This window comes from Phaenicophaeus curvirostris, chromosome 21 (assembly GCF_032191515.1).
Source record: "Phaenicophaeus curvirostris isolate KB17595 chromosome 21, BPBGC_Pcur_1.0, whole genome shotgun sequence".
Lineage (NCBI taxonomy): Eukaryota > Metazoa > Chordata > Aves > Cuculiformes > Cuculidae > Phaenicophaeus > Phaenicophaeus curvirostris.
The window spans coordinates 7,423,787-7,440,767 of NC_091412.1; the positions used below are offsets into that span (position 1 = coordinate 7,423,787).

Consider the following 16,981-nt stretch of genomic DNA (forward strand, 5'->3'; position numbering starts at 1 on the left):
TTATAATTTTCTTCATAATATATTTTTTCCCTCCACTCCAAATATCAATATTGACTGGGATTTATTTTAATTATTACCTACCTTTGATATTATTCAAGACAGCGGTGTTAAGGGAGGATGGACTTCTGTTTAATACATCTCCTTCCCCAGGTGTGTAAGTGATCTGCAGATCTATTTTTCTAGATTCCCCTTGCAGAGTCCGTGGTTCAGGAAGGCTGTCGATCTGGAGCGTTAGCTGCTTTCTTTGAAAATGACTTGGACCCCTTTGTACCAAAAAGGCACTTGGGTCAAAATTTTCTCTGGGAAATTTAACAATTTTCTGAGATTTTATCCATCGGCCATTTACGAACTGAAATCTTTTCAGGTGAATGATCTAAGGAGAAGCATGTTAGAGAATATTAAGAGGACAATTACATTGCAGTAAGTAATTTCACTGGTTAAAAACAGTTTTTCCCACAACATACACATTTTATGATATGCTTATAAAAAACAGTAATAATGTTGTACGTGACAATTTGGATTTGGAGATCAAGCTGATAAAATATGTAAGTAATATTTCCTTGGGGAAATGATGGAAAAGGTTGCTCCAGTTCACTGATCAGCACTGTGTGTTTTGAATAACCTACCAAATTTTAAAAGCAGCAAATGCAGGTGTTACACAACTAGACAAAAGATCACGTTACCAGAAAGACTGCCTGAGCGTGAATTCTTTGTTAGAACAGATGACACTGAATGCAAAATACCACCACTCCCTGCAATGTATCAGCTAAAAAGATTAAAAGGGATTTGAGGTTTGTTTCTTTGCCTGCATTACGGAAATGCATGAAGCAAACTAAGCCAATGCCTCTCCTGAGACTGTGAACAAAAGCAAATCTTCTTATTCAGAACAAGAAGACATACCTAGCAATTCAAATTTGTGATCAATGTACTTTGGTTTTGTTGCTGTAGAGGAAAATTACACAAGATCATACCAAAATAGGGGGAAGCCTCCAAAGATCCAGTTTTTTGGTGGCCAAACAATGGGTCTTGCATTTGGAACAGTAGTACATCTCATCCTCCCCCAGTTCTTCCTCACTGGTGAAGGCTCTTAGACAGCTATCCAGATTGATGGGCTCTGCCTGAGCTCGTCGGCTTTGTTCAACGCTTTCATGTTCTTCTACAATCTGAAGCGAGATAAAACTGAATCTGACTTGGAAATATATACAAACTGCTCAGAGGAAGGTTCGACTCACAGCATCATACCAAAAATATCACATAGTTACACAGGTAAAAACTACACGCAATAATTTTTAGCAGAAATTTTGTTTTAGTTACGAAGAGGGAGACATAGAAATAATGCACTGTTCTTATTGCTGGGTCCTGTTTACAAAATTATCCATAAAGCACAAATTTATAGATTCAACTCATAAGTTTGAACAACTATGCTAAACTAGTTCTGCTGTAGACCTACCTTTAGGTATGTTGACTCAATGAGGAAATAGGTTTACTCAAATGAGTAACTGTTTATAGCACTGGTGTGCTTAGAAATTTGATCAAATTAACATATGTTTCAGTGTACTGTGGAAGCTAGATCAAAAGCAGCTCACGACAGAAAATACACTGCTCTGTTTCTTAAAAGCTTCCTTTCCACATTATGGCCATGTAAAAGGTCTAACGCTAGGACATCAATTTATCAAGAACAAACTGTTCAATGATTACTAACCTTAGTTTAACAGAAAATGGGCAAAAGAAGCATCAGATTAAAAAAAAAAAATCGCGAAATGGGCTGTGCTTCATAACTATTAACAAACAACAAGGGGTTTATGTTGAAATTTTACCCGTTCTTGCGATGTCTGGTATCGCAGATGGAGTGCTGTTGGATCCCAGTCTACAGCAATGTAAGCGTTCCCAACAGAAGCTCTGTCTTCTGTGCACTCAATTTTACAGCCACGGCAAAATCTAAAAAGTTTGATGTGATAAGTGAACTGTCCAACAACTAGGTTTTACATTACTTCACACTCCAGTACTGCTCCTTACTTTGTTACATATGCACCCTCGAAGTTTCAGGCCTTGCCTTCAGTGTGAGAGGCATTTTTATAAAACAATAATCAGTGTCAGTTTGATATTTTACTGTAAAACTTGATTAGAGATAAGGAACTGCAGCAGTAGGGTGAGCTCAACCATCTACCTCTGTAGAACTCTGATCTAGCCTACCTACAACATCAAACACCTACAATATTACAACTTGATGGCTAATTTACTTTATTTATCTAGCTGCAAGAGACTTCTTTTAAGTGGGTATATGGTCTGGATACCTTCCAACAAGGGTCTGCAATTTTCGTTACTATGCCTTTGTTTAGGGAGAGTTCCAAGTATGTTTCCACAGTGAATTTCTTATTGTCCGTTTTAGTCCTTATTCTTCAAATGGCACAGGAACTAGCCAGGGTAGATGATTTACATCTAAAAGTTTGTTTTTTCACGAAACCCTCATAAACCATTTAAATACGCGTCTGCATATATGCACACATGTACAAAGAATATTATGAGGGGTTAAGAGGTTTTTCATATTGTCCTGTCTGTCTCCTAAGTTAATGTTTCTGTGTCAGCAGAGATTTAAGCTCTCCAAGTCATAAAAGCTATTCTACCAGTGAAAGCCTGACATGTGAGGGTTATGATTAAATTAGATTTTGGATTCTTACTGTTTGATATTATTTCTGAAGCCTAAAACATATCAAAATCCCATTACCATAAACTACATTTCTGCTGGAGTGATTCCCTTCCTTAAATCTAAAAAGAACAATTTACCTGTACCATGGACACCAAGCACAGGAATTTCCATCCTTCTGAACTACCCTTAGGGTGAATGGATACTGATATCCCATGCTATCGTCACTGAAACAGAAGGAAACACAAAATGAAACCTGAGTGCTCATTCAGACTGCCAATTACCTTCCTTCGGTATGCTTGCTATGCTTACTTTCAAAAAACCACCACCACTACCCCCTCCAAAATTTTAATTTTGATTAGATTAAGCTATTAAAACAAGACTGGCCTTTACATCACCTGAATTTGTCAGATACAATGAATTATCAATCACTGGATGAGAACAAACCAACCAATTTGTGTAAAGCCAACCTTTAAGAGAAGGTGTACGATGTTTTAACTAAATAAAAAAGGATTAAAAGTTATTTTGAATTATTGCCATTATTAAATGGCATGGCTCCAAAATGCCTTCTTAGAAAAATAACCCACTAAATGGAATCTGCGGGGAGAAGCCATCTGGGGTAAAAGTGCATACAAATGCTCCTAAAGTTGTTGACATTTAAAGCTTAATTAAACATTAAAAAGCATATGTTCATTCAACAGCGGTATTATAAGAACTCAAAACTGATTGAGATGAAGAAAGAAATTAGTTTTCAATCTTGTAAGCAAGTCTACACCACTGTATTATGTCATTCAAGCAAAAGACCGATGTGCCAGACTCACCAGTCTTGCGCGTGATTGCTGGCTTCCTGAGGCGGGAGAGGGCTAGCAAGCCTGGAAACCTGAATCCACACTGCATCATAGAGGTCTTTTTTCCGTGTATGAACCGTACAAGGAACAATTAGTGGCATTCCAAAAAGACTAGGACGATTCTTCTGAGATGAAAGAAAATATAATTCTGTCCGCATCTGCATATGTGAAATAAAAGTATGACTCAGATATAAGTATGCATTAGCTCACCTTACCATAATTACTAGGATGCTGACCTTGTTATTTATTTCAGGCTCTGGCAATTAAAATAAACCATTAATTCTATTAGAAGTCCACCATTTCAGCAATTTTTTCCAATATTAAATACTGTAAATTTTGATCACTGAATTGAAACTGCCAGAAGACTCTTCGGTATTTTATGATATTTGTGCATTAGACCATGTCAACATAAATCGGTATTTCAACTATATACAACATTTTATATTTCGTATTATGCATATTTCTTAATTTTCACACCACATGGTAATATTGTAATGCAGACATTCACCTAAAGATGTTGAAACCTGTCCCCAAATGATCTCTACACCAGGCAAGCTAATGTTTGCTAGAGAAAAACACCTTCCTGTCTAAAGGAGGCACTACAGACTTGTATACAATTTATTTCAAGCAGACAAACTAACCTTCACGCTACACCTACTTAATGACACTGAGGTACAGGAAATGGCTACCACCTTTCGTAAGTTTTACACAATTTACCCTTTCCACTGATAAGATTTTTGACAATGACAAGCGTGGATTCCCGGAATACCTTCCAGAAACCACTTGTACTGGTTGTTAAGCTGTATAACTAGCAACCTGTAAAGGCTGAAAAGCATTATAGCAATCACCTATGAGATTCTGCAGAATTTGCATTCAAGTGACAGTGATAACAGTGGTTAGGGGTCACTACTTGAGAAAATAAAGCAAAAAAGCCTCACACAAACACGCAGTAATGAGGGAAGCTAAATGGCCTGCTGCCCTACATCCACCAGGCTTTAAATGTCAACAGACTCTAAAGTCTGGACAAGTGTGCACAGAATGCAGGTGTTCAGTCATTCAGCTCTGACATTTAGAGTTAAACGTAACTACAGACGCTTTTACAAAGAGTAGTTCATGTTAACAGAAAAACACAGGAACACAATGTATCTCTTCACTCTGTTTCCATAAAAGAAATAAAGCTTTTCCGCACAAAGGGGAAGAAATACATTTCTATTAGCTTCTGCAATCAGAATTTTTTCTGCTGAAAGGGTCTGGAGCATTTAATCAGGGAGTTAGTGAACACCAAAGTAGGCATCTCAGCATTAAAGAACTGGGAAGCATGCCAGTGCTAAGGGAAGAAAAATAGACAAACATTAGACATTACGATTTCAATTTACAAGAGTTGTGTTTCTGTAGAACTTGGCACTCACTTAAAAGGGAAATGTATTCATGCTCCCTCCTCTTAAGAGATGAAGATTAATTTATCATATGGACATCCAAAAATCCTTGTTGGCTTTCTCTCAAAGTGCGTTAAGTGAACAACTTACAACAAATGCAAATGTACTAACCATTTTTCTGTGGACTGCAATTATATACCCTGTACACGGACTATCGGAAAGCAAGGGCACGTGACCGTTGAGAGCCCAGTTGGCAAAGTTGCGCTCTGTTCCACATGGCACTACAGTATTTGGCATTCCATTTGGAATTAGGGTTGGTTTAGGAAGGTCTCCATTCATCATTATGTTGGGTGTTCCATTAGCTGATGGCCCAGTTGAGACATCTGTTGAGACAATTGCATTCTCAATTATCTACAGGAACCAGAACTGATAACAGCATTATCATCCCTTTCCATTCTGTTCAATGCATTTCATAAAACATCATCTACTGCCCTGAAGACCAACATGTGACCTTTTATTTACCTACAACTTAGCAGAATCGGAACATGCAAGAGCAAAGAATAACAGAGGTGTTTACAACCTGTATATAAAACCACAAACAACAAAACCAAATATCATGCTCAATTGTTTGTGTCCTGCCTTAGAGTCAATAAACAAATAATTAATTACTTTGCATGTTTCTTGTATCTTTAACCAAAATAAGCATACATCGATCTTCAGACTGCTATTCTGGGCATTATCCTAAAAAGGATCACAGACCATCAGTAGATACTAAGCCTGCTCACAGCTTCTTTGTGGATCAGAACTTGACTCATCTGCCTTTTCTTTAGTCTTACTTATTATACAAAGAAGTGAGGTTTTCCCCTTAATTTCGCCGGTGCCTAAGCACTGTGTGTTTTACATTAACAGGAAAATAAATGTTACCCTTTACCTGTCTGCACAGGACTTGATGCTGATGTAGGAGATCCTGGAATTGGTATTTCAAATGCACACAAAAACCCACTCACTGATAACCGGACTTTCTGGTTGTCTTGAGGAAAGTTCTTCAGTAAAAAAAGGGAAAGTTAGCCTAACATGTATACATTTCTATCCCTGACTCCAAACATGTTTTGTTCTGTTGAAAACAATGTATCTAACAGTTCATCTCCCCACTCCCATCTGCCTTCTTACACCTCTCCGGAAGGAAAAAAGGGAGCTACCAAGGGTATCCCTTTGCAGATCTTGGCTGCAAGACCTGGGGAGTTATTAATGGTTCTCTAAACAGACTGAAAGCATCTACTTTCAAGCAGTTTTGATCTTATTCAATGACAACACAAAAATATAATATCTCTATATACACAAACATATACACATACACTGTACAGAACTAAAGCAGTCATTACTTATGCTTCCAATATCTTGACAGTGTTTAAAATCATCACAGCATTCTAACTTGAGATTTATAACCTCAAGATGGTTTTATCCTTTTTTTCCTAAAAATATCATTAGTAATCAATTCAATTAAACTTCTGCAAGCATCTGTGTCGCTACTAATTTTGTTTACAAGTGGTTTATTTTGGTTCAGTTTACTTAGATTTTAAATCTATTTCAAGTAAGCCAAATTAAGATTTAAGACGGAGATAAAAATTTACATAGAGATATAAGTAAGCTGACTTTTTTATGACACACTTTGTTCAATTATTTCACAGCTGTTGTAAGCAAAGCTTAATGTCAAAAAAGAATGAAGAAGTACGCTAATGTAACAAATAAAAATACCAGAATTATGTTGCAGCCATGACTAATTTTTGTTCTCCTTACCTTTATATTGGAGCTATGCACTTCTGCAAGCAGAATCTGTTCTGGTTTTAGCCCACAGAGTTCACTTAACTGTTTTTTCAAACCCGTATATTTTTCATCCATGTTCAATCTCAGACCATATCGAACAGGAGTAGTACCATCTAATTTAATTACTTTAAGGGGGAAAAGAAACACATTGGTCAGCAAACTAAGAAAGTTTTAATGAGAATGATACATTACAGTTAATTATTTATTAGAAAGTATTTTAATAGATCATTTTTTTCTTTTTTTATCACTCCACTTCTAAGGTCCCTTCAGGTGTCAGTAAATGCCTTGATGCACTGGCAGCAGAAAACAGTTTCAGAATTTGTTTCACTTTTTATCACTTTTGCTTTGCCTCTTTTCCAACAATACATGCGTTCTTCACAGAATAGCTCATGACCCATAAAGTATTTTTTGTTTGTACACTCCCCCCAAGCCCTTCTCTTTTGCTCTAGGCAGATTTAGGGCAACCTACACAACACAGTGAACAGACAAAGTTCTCAGAATCTCCATTTTATGTTTCTTTACTAAGTTCATTAGTCAAGACAGGTCAGCTCTGCTTTTGAATGTTTTATTTTAGCTTAACTGCAATGAAAAATCTTGCACTCTATTATATTAAAATGGTTACAACAGTTTTAAGCAAAAGTGCAAAACCACAAAATTTGGATGTTTTCTACTTTTTTTTTTACTTATACAATTACAAGTTTAGATGGAGTTAAACACTACTACTCACCTGTAATTTCTAGATGCATGTAGCTATCCATTGGCAAAGGCAAGGATAAAAAATTAAAGGGGTCAAACCTAACACTTATATGTCCACAAGTTTTACATTTCACTTGTGACTTCAGCTGCCCATGAAACAAATCTACAACGATGGATCTGTTTCTTCTCAGATGGTTTTCCCAGGCCTAAAATGAAGTACAAAAAAAAACCAGCACACAGTTAGGAATTGAAGGCTACTTGCTCGAACTACAGGAAGGAGGACACGCGGGAAGACCTCCAGTTTCATTGGTCTATGGAAGTCAAATTACTTCCAAGAAGTTGTCTACCACTTTCTAATAAATAGGAAGCATTTAGTTTCAACATGAATAAAGCAAAGTTATTTAAATTAACACAATAATCAAGGTATGACAAAATTTCAAGTACTTCTGAAAAGATCAAGTACCTTGAAAGATTTTCACGCTCTGTATTCTGAGGAGTTATTCAAAATGACTGCGAATTATCAACTGTAAACTTTTATTGTAATTCTTAAAAGTCATTTCCAGTTCCAAGGTGAAACTGACTCCTTAAATCACAGATCTAACCAGTTCCAAAAGACAGCACAGTCCGGAAGGAATACTGCCACAGACAGCCTCACCAACAACCAAGCAGCTTAGTACCATAAGGGGAAAAAAAGGAACAGCAAACAAACAAACCCTAATCTCAAAAACTTAAATCCATACCTCTGCTGCTACTTCCCAGTCTGGTCGACCATCGCTGTCTTTCAGTTCAACATATGGCTTATCATGAACTCTGTTCAAATCCTCATGGAGACCATCCAAAAGAAAAGCCAGAAGCTCCTGTGAGTCTTGCTGTTGAAAACCATTAAATCTTGGAGCATATTTTGCTATTGTCCACTATAAAAAGAAAAAAACAGAATAGAGTAATTTAACAGCATGTAACAAGTTGTAATAATAAATCAAAATATTGTAGATATGACACATGCTGTCAACGAGCACAAGCAAAATTGTCAAGAATTAAAGGTAAGCCTCTAGGCTTTCAGAAGAAAAGAACATTTGCAGGCAAATGCAGAAACTTTTGTCCCCAACAAGGGCTATAAAAGCCACATCTTATACCACAACCATTCATGCCAAGTAACTCTTTAACCTTACAACCACTGAACCATGATTATTTTCCACACAAATCTGCTCAAGTCCCAAGCACCAGGACTGAAGAACCCTGGTCTTGTCCAGATGTACATCCTGCTCCTGTACAGCCCTTTCATGAACACTCCTCTTCCCCCATTCCTACCGGTAAGAAAGCAAATTCTGTGACCAGTTTGGAATAACCTCTGTGATGACTGACTGCCCAGAATACAGTTGTTGGCTTCACAGTCAACTTCTAACACATGACAAATATGACTTACCCGCAGCTTTAAAGGTGCTATATTCTTCTGAGTTCCACTCCACAACTCCTGAACCAAATCCCCATAGCACTTGGCCATGTGTCCTTTCATTCCTATTGGATTTGTCCTAGAAATCATAAAGTAATTAATACCATACTAAAATTTAAATGCAGCTCAAGCACGGGGTTGAAGAACAAGGACATGCAAACGCTTCTTGCTGAACTGTTATAAGTAAGAGTTTATACTTTCATGTATCTAACCTAGTATCTGCTGTGTAACGGATGGTTGATAACACTGAACTTAAAAGGGCTCATACTGTCAGCTTCTGGAAGCTGAAAATCATTTTAAAGCATCTAAAATGCCAAAGGTGCTAAATATAAAACTACCTGTTAAGCTCATAAAGATGTCTTCCTGAGATGAAATACCGTGTCAGAGGTTGTGTATTACTGACACACTGGATACTGGAGTTCATGAAGCATGTGTTACCCAGATTGCTTAATCCAGTAGCCCCTTTTTCAGTAGGAACTGAGAAAAAGAAAACATAATTACACCAATTGCCCAGATGTGAAAAGTTCAGAATGGTATATGAGGTTAAAAACATGGCATTTTCACAGTAACCAAGTCAATTTAAACTGCCCCCTGTTAAAACATCTTGGCTCTACTTAACAGAAATTGAAGTATTCTGTTGGATTTGATCCACCATGGACATCAGTACAAGCCATACAAACAACTTTCAGATTAACAATTATGGTACTGAAGTTTCTGGTTTAGTTTACTAAAATCTCAACTATTCTCTACCTTAAAAAATATCCAAGATAATAAACACAAAATCCAGGATTTGCTATGTACCATTTGCTACTGTGGCATCTGAACATATACAAATTTATCAATCTGTACATACACCCCTCCCACATTTCCACTATTAGGTCAATAAAAGAGAAAGAACAAGGAAAGCAGCACAGGCATTCAAGACTTCTACCAATGTTAAGAGCATTTATATTAAAAACAACTGCTTCATCATCATACAGCCTCTTGGATTTTTCTTCTTAGCATAATTCAATTACTGTGCTGAAACACTTACCTTTATGTCTGTCTATTTTACTGCTGTTTGCTATAAAAGACATTTCCTCTGGCCAGCTCATGTCTTTGTTTCGAACTAGAAAGAGATATGTTATAAGGATTTTTTAAAATTGTTTGTTACTTACTCCAGAGAATTCATAGAGTTGAAGAGGTTTAATTAAAATTTTCTAATATTTAACTAAGACTAGAAATTTGCTTATTCTTAGTTATTATTTTTTCTAGTTCTCATTTCAATGTTTCCAGTCATTATTAGAAATCATTTTAATATTGGCATCATTCCAGACATGTCAGTAACATCTTCAGAAAGCAGCCCTGAGATTTCTTATTCTAATATTTAACAAAGATCCCCCACATTTGAACAAAACTGTTCATGAGTGAACACTAATATTTTTTGTTGTTACAAATCAACAAAAGATTCAAGTGTTATTTCAAAATAGGGATAAATCACATGTGTTTCAAGATAAAGCGGGGCAAAAAAAAGGCATGCTTTCCTAATTTAGCTTTACTGCCGCATCCCTGCAGGATCCCTCTTCAAACCTGTATCTTGCCACACAAGCCACATAGCAAACTGGCGTAAGGGACCAAGCTAGCTGAAAAAAGGGAGTTGTTTTTCACTAGATCCCTTCTCACAGCCAGTTCATCAGACAAGTGTCACGCAGTTGTCATGGGTAAGGCAGGCAGTGTTGACTTAATGCCTGTTTGTTTATTAACTACAGCCTCAGGGTTCTGTCTCATCTGATACAGCAAGGTGCAGTCCCTCCCTCCACGTAAAAAATCCCATTTCTTCTCTCGTGTCTAGTGATTAATGCAGATACACAGCGAACTGCATCAGCCACCCTGTCAATTTTAAATTCATAACCTATGAGCTGAGTCAAGTGGCAAAAAGGACGAGTCCCCATCAAGCACACCAACCTGAGGTGTAATATAAAGCTACACACCAAGTGAAACTTGTATAGAAAGAAAGCAAGATCCAGGTTTCTGTATAGCCTCTATGATGCAAGCAAAATAGCAGAGAGGATTAATTATGTATGCTTCTCTCTCTCATATTAAAACAAAAAATCAGCCGAAAAGGTCAATCTAGTTGAAAACTCTGCTGATCTATACACCTGATACCTTTGACAGAGGATCATTTATTTGTGACTGATCGCACTGCCTAGCATAGTGCATGGCAGGAGGATGAGACGCAACAGATGTAAATTGAAATAGGAAAGGTTGAGATTGTTTCTGTGCCTGTACAAGAGTCAGTCAAGTAGTCAAGTCCTAACGCATCAGGTACTCCCCAAATGTGAAAATAACAGCAGACTGTAATGAATACCTTAGAAATTAACCTGACACACACTGAAACATGCAGTTTTCTTCACCTTTAGCTTTGTAAGAATGTGTTCATGCTAATATCATAACCTGGACTCCTGTAGAATTAGTGAAAGAAAAATCAGATAATGAAAAGGGCTCAGAAGCCTCACACTGCTTTTGTTGAATTACTGGTATTTGAGTTATTGCTGCAGAGGCAGTGGATTATTTGAAGCTTTGGCATTTCTTTCTGTATTTCTAGCAACAAATACATAAATAGAAACAGACATTTACTTACACATGTTCTACCTTCAGAAAATATTTCAAAAAATAAAATATTTGGGCAGTAGGCCTATGTATTTGCGTAGTTTGGGCAATTACTGAAATAGATACTACAGACAATTTATGAACCGTATATATATTCACATAAAACTATTTGGTTTCAGTCTGAAAACCAATTGTAGGCCCTTTTTATACCTTCTATTACTAAATGCTGCTCATCTTGGATTTTAAGGTATTCCAGTCTGTGATCTTCATCATCCAGCAAAGTAAGATAGTTCTGCAGGAGAAAAAAAAAACTTCATATAGATACTACTTCTAAATTTAAAAATCTCTGAGGATATTTTCATCTTGAAGCAATAAAATTAAAACAGTGTCAATTTCTTCACAAAAATCAGAGCACCAGTTTCCTACCTAAGCTAATGAAATACAGTAGTTCATTGATCTCCAGAAGCAACTAGCTCAATGGTTTAAGTTTATGTGTTATTTCTTCAGAATGAAAGAATTACATTCACTTAATGATCTGGAGAAATACATTCTGCTTGTTCACTGTGATTTGTTCGCATACACAATTTGCAAAAGATCCTGGATGGCTGCAGGCTTCTGTGCTAACAGAAGCCAACAGCATCATGCATGTCAACAAAGAATCTATTTTTATTTCCATTTTAAACAGTCTCCGTGAAACTTCCTATCAAGCCTTTTAATAGGTGAACCAATTGCCAATTTTTAAGTACATCACAGAACAATTTCATGTTTATCAAGCTACTAGGAAAACAGGAGATAAGTTCCCTGGGTCATTAACAGCGAGATCTAAATTTCACTGCTTGGAGCATACAAAAAAATCTAGAAAATCAGTGGAGTTTTCCAACCTGGGTAGTTAAATTGCAAAGGAAACTCCATCCCCAGCAGTTTTTTTTCTGTACGTGTGTATTTAATAGTTTCTAGAAAAGAATAAGTTACACAATATCGAATAGCTGATTAAAAAAAATCAAGAAAAAAGACTGACATTACCTCGCTATTGTATAACCAGAGGCGCATATCTTCTTCTTTTATACGTAGCCTCTGGGAGAGATATTCATGTATCTCTTTAATTGTTTGCATTCGACTAAAGCAGCCGGTGTAAGCCAGGACTCTTTTTAAAGGAGCATTTGGTGAAGGTACATTCCCTGCATTCACAACCATAAGAAAAGGGTAAAAGGTAATGCATAGACTTGTAGGCTGACAGAACACAGGTCAATAAGAATTTATACACTACATACACTATAAGCACTTTTTGTAATAAAGAATTAAACAGCTCCACTTCTTTTGCCTATGGATAAAATAATGAGTTAGACTGAAAGTCAATTGTTACTAACCCTTTGGGGCAACAAACTTTGCTATCGTAAAGCAGATTAATTTACCTCCTTTCTTACCAAAACCTAGTAGGAAATTGCTCCCCTAAGAGTCTCACAGGAAATAAGTACTTCTGAAGTAGTTTTAAAAGACTGGCCTACTCATTCTTTTCTCTTTAAGAGTATCATAGACAATGGCAATTTTCAAAAGAATAGACTTCAAAATTTCATGAGACTTCTTTTTTGAGAGCACATTGTAAGTAAAAAAATAAGGTCAAAAAAATTGGTCTGACTGTTCTTGTAAGTAGCATAAATTCACTTTAGCTCCTCCAAGGAGACGAATGCTGATCTGTGAAAATGAAATCAGCCTGACAGTTTCATGATAAAAGTATTCTTAATAACTAAATTCCTCAAAACATATTCTGCGAAGACGTCTAGTATTTTCACCAGAATTTCTCAGCCATCTCATGTTTGCAACACAAACTAATTCCATCAGTCAAAATTGTTGGTTTTTTTCTATAATATGAGCTCATCTTTAAATAAAACATTTGCACAAGCTTAGTTTGAAAGAGATGAGACCAACTTTACATGCTTTACGTTTTGAACTTCCTTAGTTTACACTTAGGAAACTCCTCACAGAAACAGGTCTGCAATGTTTTCATGAAAAGACTTTACTATACAGCCAAATCCAACTGGACAACTGTATTACTTAAGCAACCAGAAGTGACACTGTTCTACCTGCACTGTCAACGGATTAAAATAAAATAAACAGTACTATATGAAAAGATGAATTATTACATGCAATTTGACAAGAAAGGAAAACTATTCTGTAATCATTTCAAAAGTCAGCAAAGCATCAGTTTTACTCATTTTTTTTAAGAACACAAAAAAGCATTTTCTGAGATTAGGGATCAGAGGATTAGTTGTAAGATTACAGCAAGAAAGCACTGTTGATGACTCAAAAAGATTAATAACTGATTGGACAAATGAATTAGTGCAGAGCAAAATAATTCCAAATCAAGATCAAATTTGGTACATCAGAAGATTCTCTTTATTTGAATGTGGGCATTTTAGAATGTCCAAACAAAGCAGTTTCCATCTTATGAGGTCAAGTAGGAAAAATGAATTTGGGTAGCAGGCAGTTTCTGTAGTGGAACTTGATCAAGCAGGCAGCCGCTATCTGCATGTTAAATTTTAGATTCTACCAAAACAGTGAGAACTTGAGCACCTGCAACAGATTTTTAAACATAGGCTAACACTGGCAAGGCCAAATGATTTAATTTTCAATAGTCAGGTGAACCCATTTCTGGACTTATGCTACTGTGGATGCATATGTATCTCTGTGTGTATCAAAATGCACACGCAGATGAACATCAGGCATTTCTTTAAACCTATTGTGTAAGGTAAGTATGCAACTTTGCACACAAATTGGTAAATGAAAACAAATCCTGCAACACTTTTCAGCTGGAATGTGAAGCTGCAATCTGAAGATTATTCTTACAGGTCATTGTTGGTACAATCCTTTGGTGAGCATTCCCACCACAATTATGGCACATATATTTTATTTTTATAATTAATATATTCTACTGAATTGTCATTCCGAACTGCATCAAAAATAGTGTTCATATTCCATTATTTCAGTGGCTTTCTAAAGAGCATTAAATAATTCTGGGCACTAAAGTCTAGCTGCCCAGGTAACTGAGTACCAGTTGGCTGAAAAGTGAGTTCATTTATTGTACCATTGTACTATCAGACACCCCAACGCACAAATACACATATTCCGAGGCTATAAAACTAATGACCAACAGGAATAGTCAGATTTGCCTTTCTCAGCTGTTTCATTTATGCAGTGCTCATTTCTCACTTTCAACGCATCCATCTATTTGCAGTAACTATGCGACTTAACTGATTTCACTGAAAACGCTCCCTCATGCCTCTTCCTTTCAAAAGAAGATGGGAGGAAAGCCTTTAAATCTTTACCGAATGCTAGTTGAGCCTTACAGTTGATTAGCTGGTGTACAAGCACAGTGGCAGCAAGCTTCTACAGCTGTGGGTCTCGCTTTCTTAGAAACTGCGCACTTGTATTCTTGCTGCATTCTTAAGTTACCTCTAGGTAAATGCTGAGGAAACATTCTCAGGCTCATCATACCCATATTCACCCAGATGTTTGACTGCTGTGTTCGAGTGGCAGGCTGCTGTCTCAGGAAGAGCAGGTAGCGAGGAAATAACTCTAGTTCAGGCACGTTTGTTTTGCTGTTTTTGATCACCTAGTAAAAAGATATTTAAAACATATTTCAGAGACTGCTGATCCAAATGTGTAGGAAATCCCAATAGGAACAGGAAGTAATGTTTAAAGCAGATGGTTAATAAAAGAAACTATTTTTTATTAGGAGACAAGAAATCCTCTAAACTTCTTATGGAGCAGATATCCACAGGAACAACAACTTACTGATTTCTAAGCACTTTTTGAAGCTCATTAGTTGCAGATTGTCAAAAGCAAACACCTTATTTAGCAGAGCATAGCTTCTTGTACAACCCCTTGGAAAGAACATTTTTATAATTCCTGAGATATATGTGAATTTATAATGAATCTCATTAATTCCACTCAGTGTATACTTTAATATAAAACTTCCGCAACTGTTGAAAAAACACATGCTGAATAACACATTTGTTTTGCACTTTTTGAACTACAGGACTGAAGGAAAATTAAGAATAGACTGAAAGTGACTTGTGTTGCCTTTTGGTATGTTGACAGAAAAAGCTGAAATTACCCCAGATCATGAACTTTTGCTTTTCAGTCACCATTTCTACGAAGATTTTGCTATCTCGATCTGCCAAAAGGTAGACACATTTAAGTGGCAAGAATGTTCGCTATTTTTGTGACTACGTGAAGCAGAAGAAAATACTCATTTGAAGTTGTGAGATGCAATATAACGCACTGACATGTCACAGTATTGAATTTCAGTTACAACAAAACCACTAATGATGATATTTTCTGGAAAGAAACAACATAATAGTCCCTTCCGTGGGCTGGGAGACTGGGACTGTAAGTGCCTCTGTATGTGGCTGCAAGTCATCAGATAACCAAGTGTTGACATATTCCTTAATTATGCACTGAAAAACTACAGTTCATTCACATATTATTTGTATTTTTTTCAGACAGGATACCCAAACTACAATTCTCCAATTCTGACAAGAAGTCTCTTTGCTAATGACCCCACTGAATAAATCTAAAGCACAGGAGTTTGTGTATAAAGAGATGTGGCCTTTTCTGGATCACAAAAGGTGTTTGTTTCCATGGAGAGTGTGTAGGAGGAGGGTAAGAGAAGACAGTGATTCTTCAGTGTAAAATAACTGCCAGTACTATGGCTAACAGACCAAATTGTCAAAAATCATACAGCAAATTCTCTTCCACTTATGACATGGAATATTTGTGATACCAGCACCTAATCTCTATTGCTACCATCAAAAAACCCCCACACACTCTCTTTTGAAGTGCAGCCCCTATAAGAGACTACCTGACCCAGAATAAAGCAGCCACTATATGGAATGAATACACAATAGAAACTGAAGAAAGCTTCTACATGAACAGACCAAATTACTACAATTTTTCTTGCCCCAACATCAACCTACTTTTTTCTAAATAAAATATTAGTATTTCAAGACATGCCAGCTTTAGCTTCAAATGATTACGACCTGCTTGTTGTTTTGCAATATTATACACAGAGAAACAGAGAGATAGCTCAATAAATTGTGAGTCAATTATATGATTCAACAATGGCTATTGCTCTATAATTACGGATTCTCTTTCAGAAATATTGTTGCTCTGCTAACTGCAAAAAAAAATCTCACTGGGATAATACAGACTAATTATTAGTCCACTTAGCCAATTCCATTTAATATATAGCACTTCTGCACTGGAAAAGTATATTTTGCAAAACATTGTGCATTGTGCCTCAAATTAATTTTTAATTTAAGATATCACTGCTTTATTATAGAAAATACTAATGTTGGTTACAAAAAGTCCATTTCAGTTATTCAAGTTTTTCTTTTTTATTTTAACAAAACTTTTATGCAAACAAGTACAAATCCCACCTTATCTTTGACAGGGTCTTGCTAATTAGTTAATTTTATTGTGAAGCTTTAAGTAACTATAGATAATTAAAGAATTGTTGATATAAAAATGGAGTATTACTCATTTGTAAATACAT

The 16,981-nt window shown here is 36.3% G+C and overlaps 1 protein-coding gene across 4 annotated transcripts in view; it reads right to left on the reverse strand.

Moving 5' to 3' along the window:
* Positions 1 to 16,981, reverse strand: part of USP32 (ubiquitin specific peptidase 32) — a 70,203-nt gene that overhangs the window by 4,012 nt on the left and 49,210 nt on the right. For 3 of the 4 annotated variants that reach the window (XM_069874183.1, XM_069874185.1, XM_069874186.1), the window contains 16 exons: positions 14,878 to 15,037; positions 12,451 to 12,605; positions 11,638 to 11,719; positions 9,872 to 9,946; positions 9,177 to 9,315; positions 8,812 to 8,917; positions 8,129 to 8,302; positions 7,420 to 7,594; positions 6,666 to 6,817; positions 5,800 to 5,911; positions 5,040 to 5,251; positions 3,466 to 3,650; positions 2,785 to 2,871; positions 1,818 to 1,938; positions 972 to 1,163; positions 82 to 373 (listed from right to left, as the gene is read on the reverse strand). In XM_069874183.1, coding sequence (XP_069730284.1) covers positions 82 to 373; positions 972 to 1,163; positions 1,818 to 1,938; positions 2,785 to 2,871; positions 3,466 to 3,650; positions 5,040 to 5,251; positions 5,800 to 5,911; positions 6,666 to 6,817; positions 7,420 to 7,594; positions 8,129 to 8,302; positions 8,812 to 8,917; positions 9,177 to 9,315; positions 9,872 to 9,946; positions 11,638 to 11,719; positions 12,451 to 12,605; positions 14,878 to 15,037 — 2,419 coding nt within the window. The remainder of the gene's footprint in view (positions 1 to 81; positions 374 to 971; positions 1,164 to 1,817; positions 1,939 to 2,784; positions 2,872 to 3,465; positions 3,651 to 5,039; positions 5,252 to 5,799; positions 5,912 to 6,665; positions 6,818 to 7,419; positions 7,595 to 8,128; positions 8,303 to 8,811; positions 8,918 to 9,176; positions 9,316 to 9,871; positions 9,947 to 11,637; positions 11,720 to 12,450; positions 12,606 to 14,877; positions 15,038 to 16,981) is intronic. The other variant, XM_069874184.1, reaches the window with a different exon arrangement.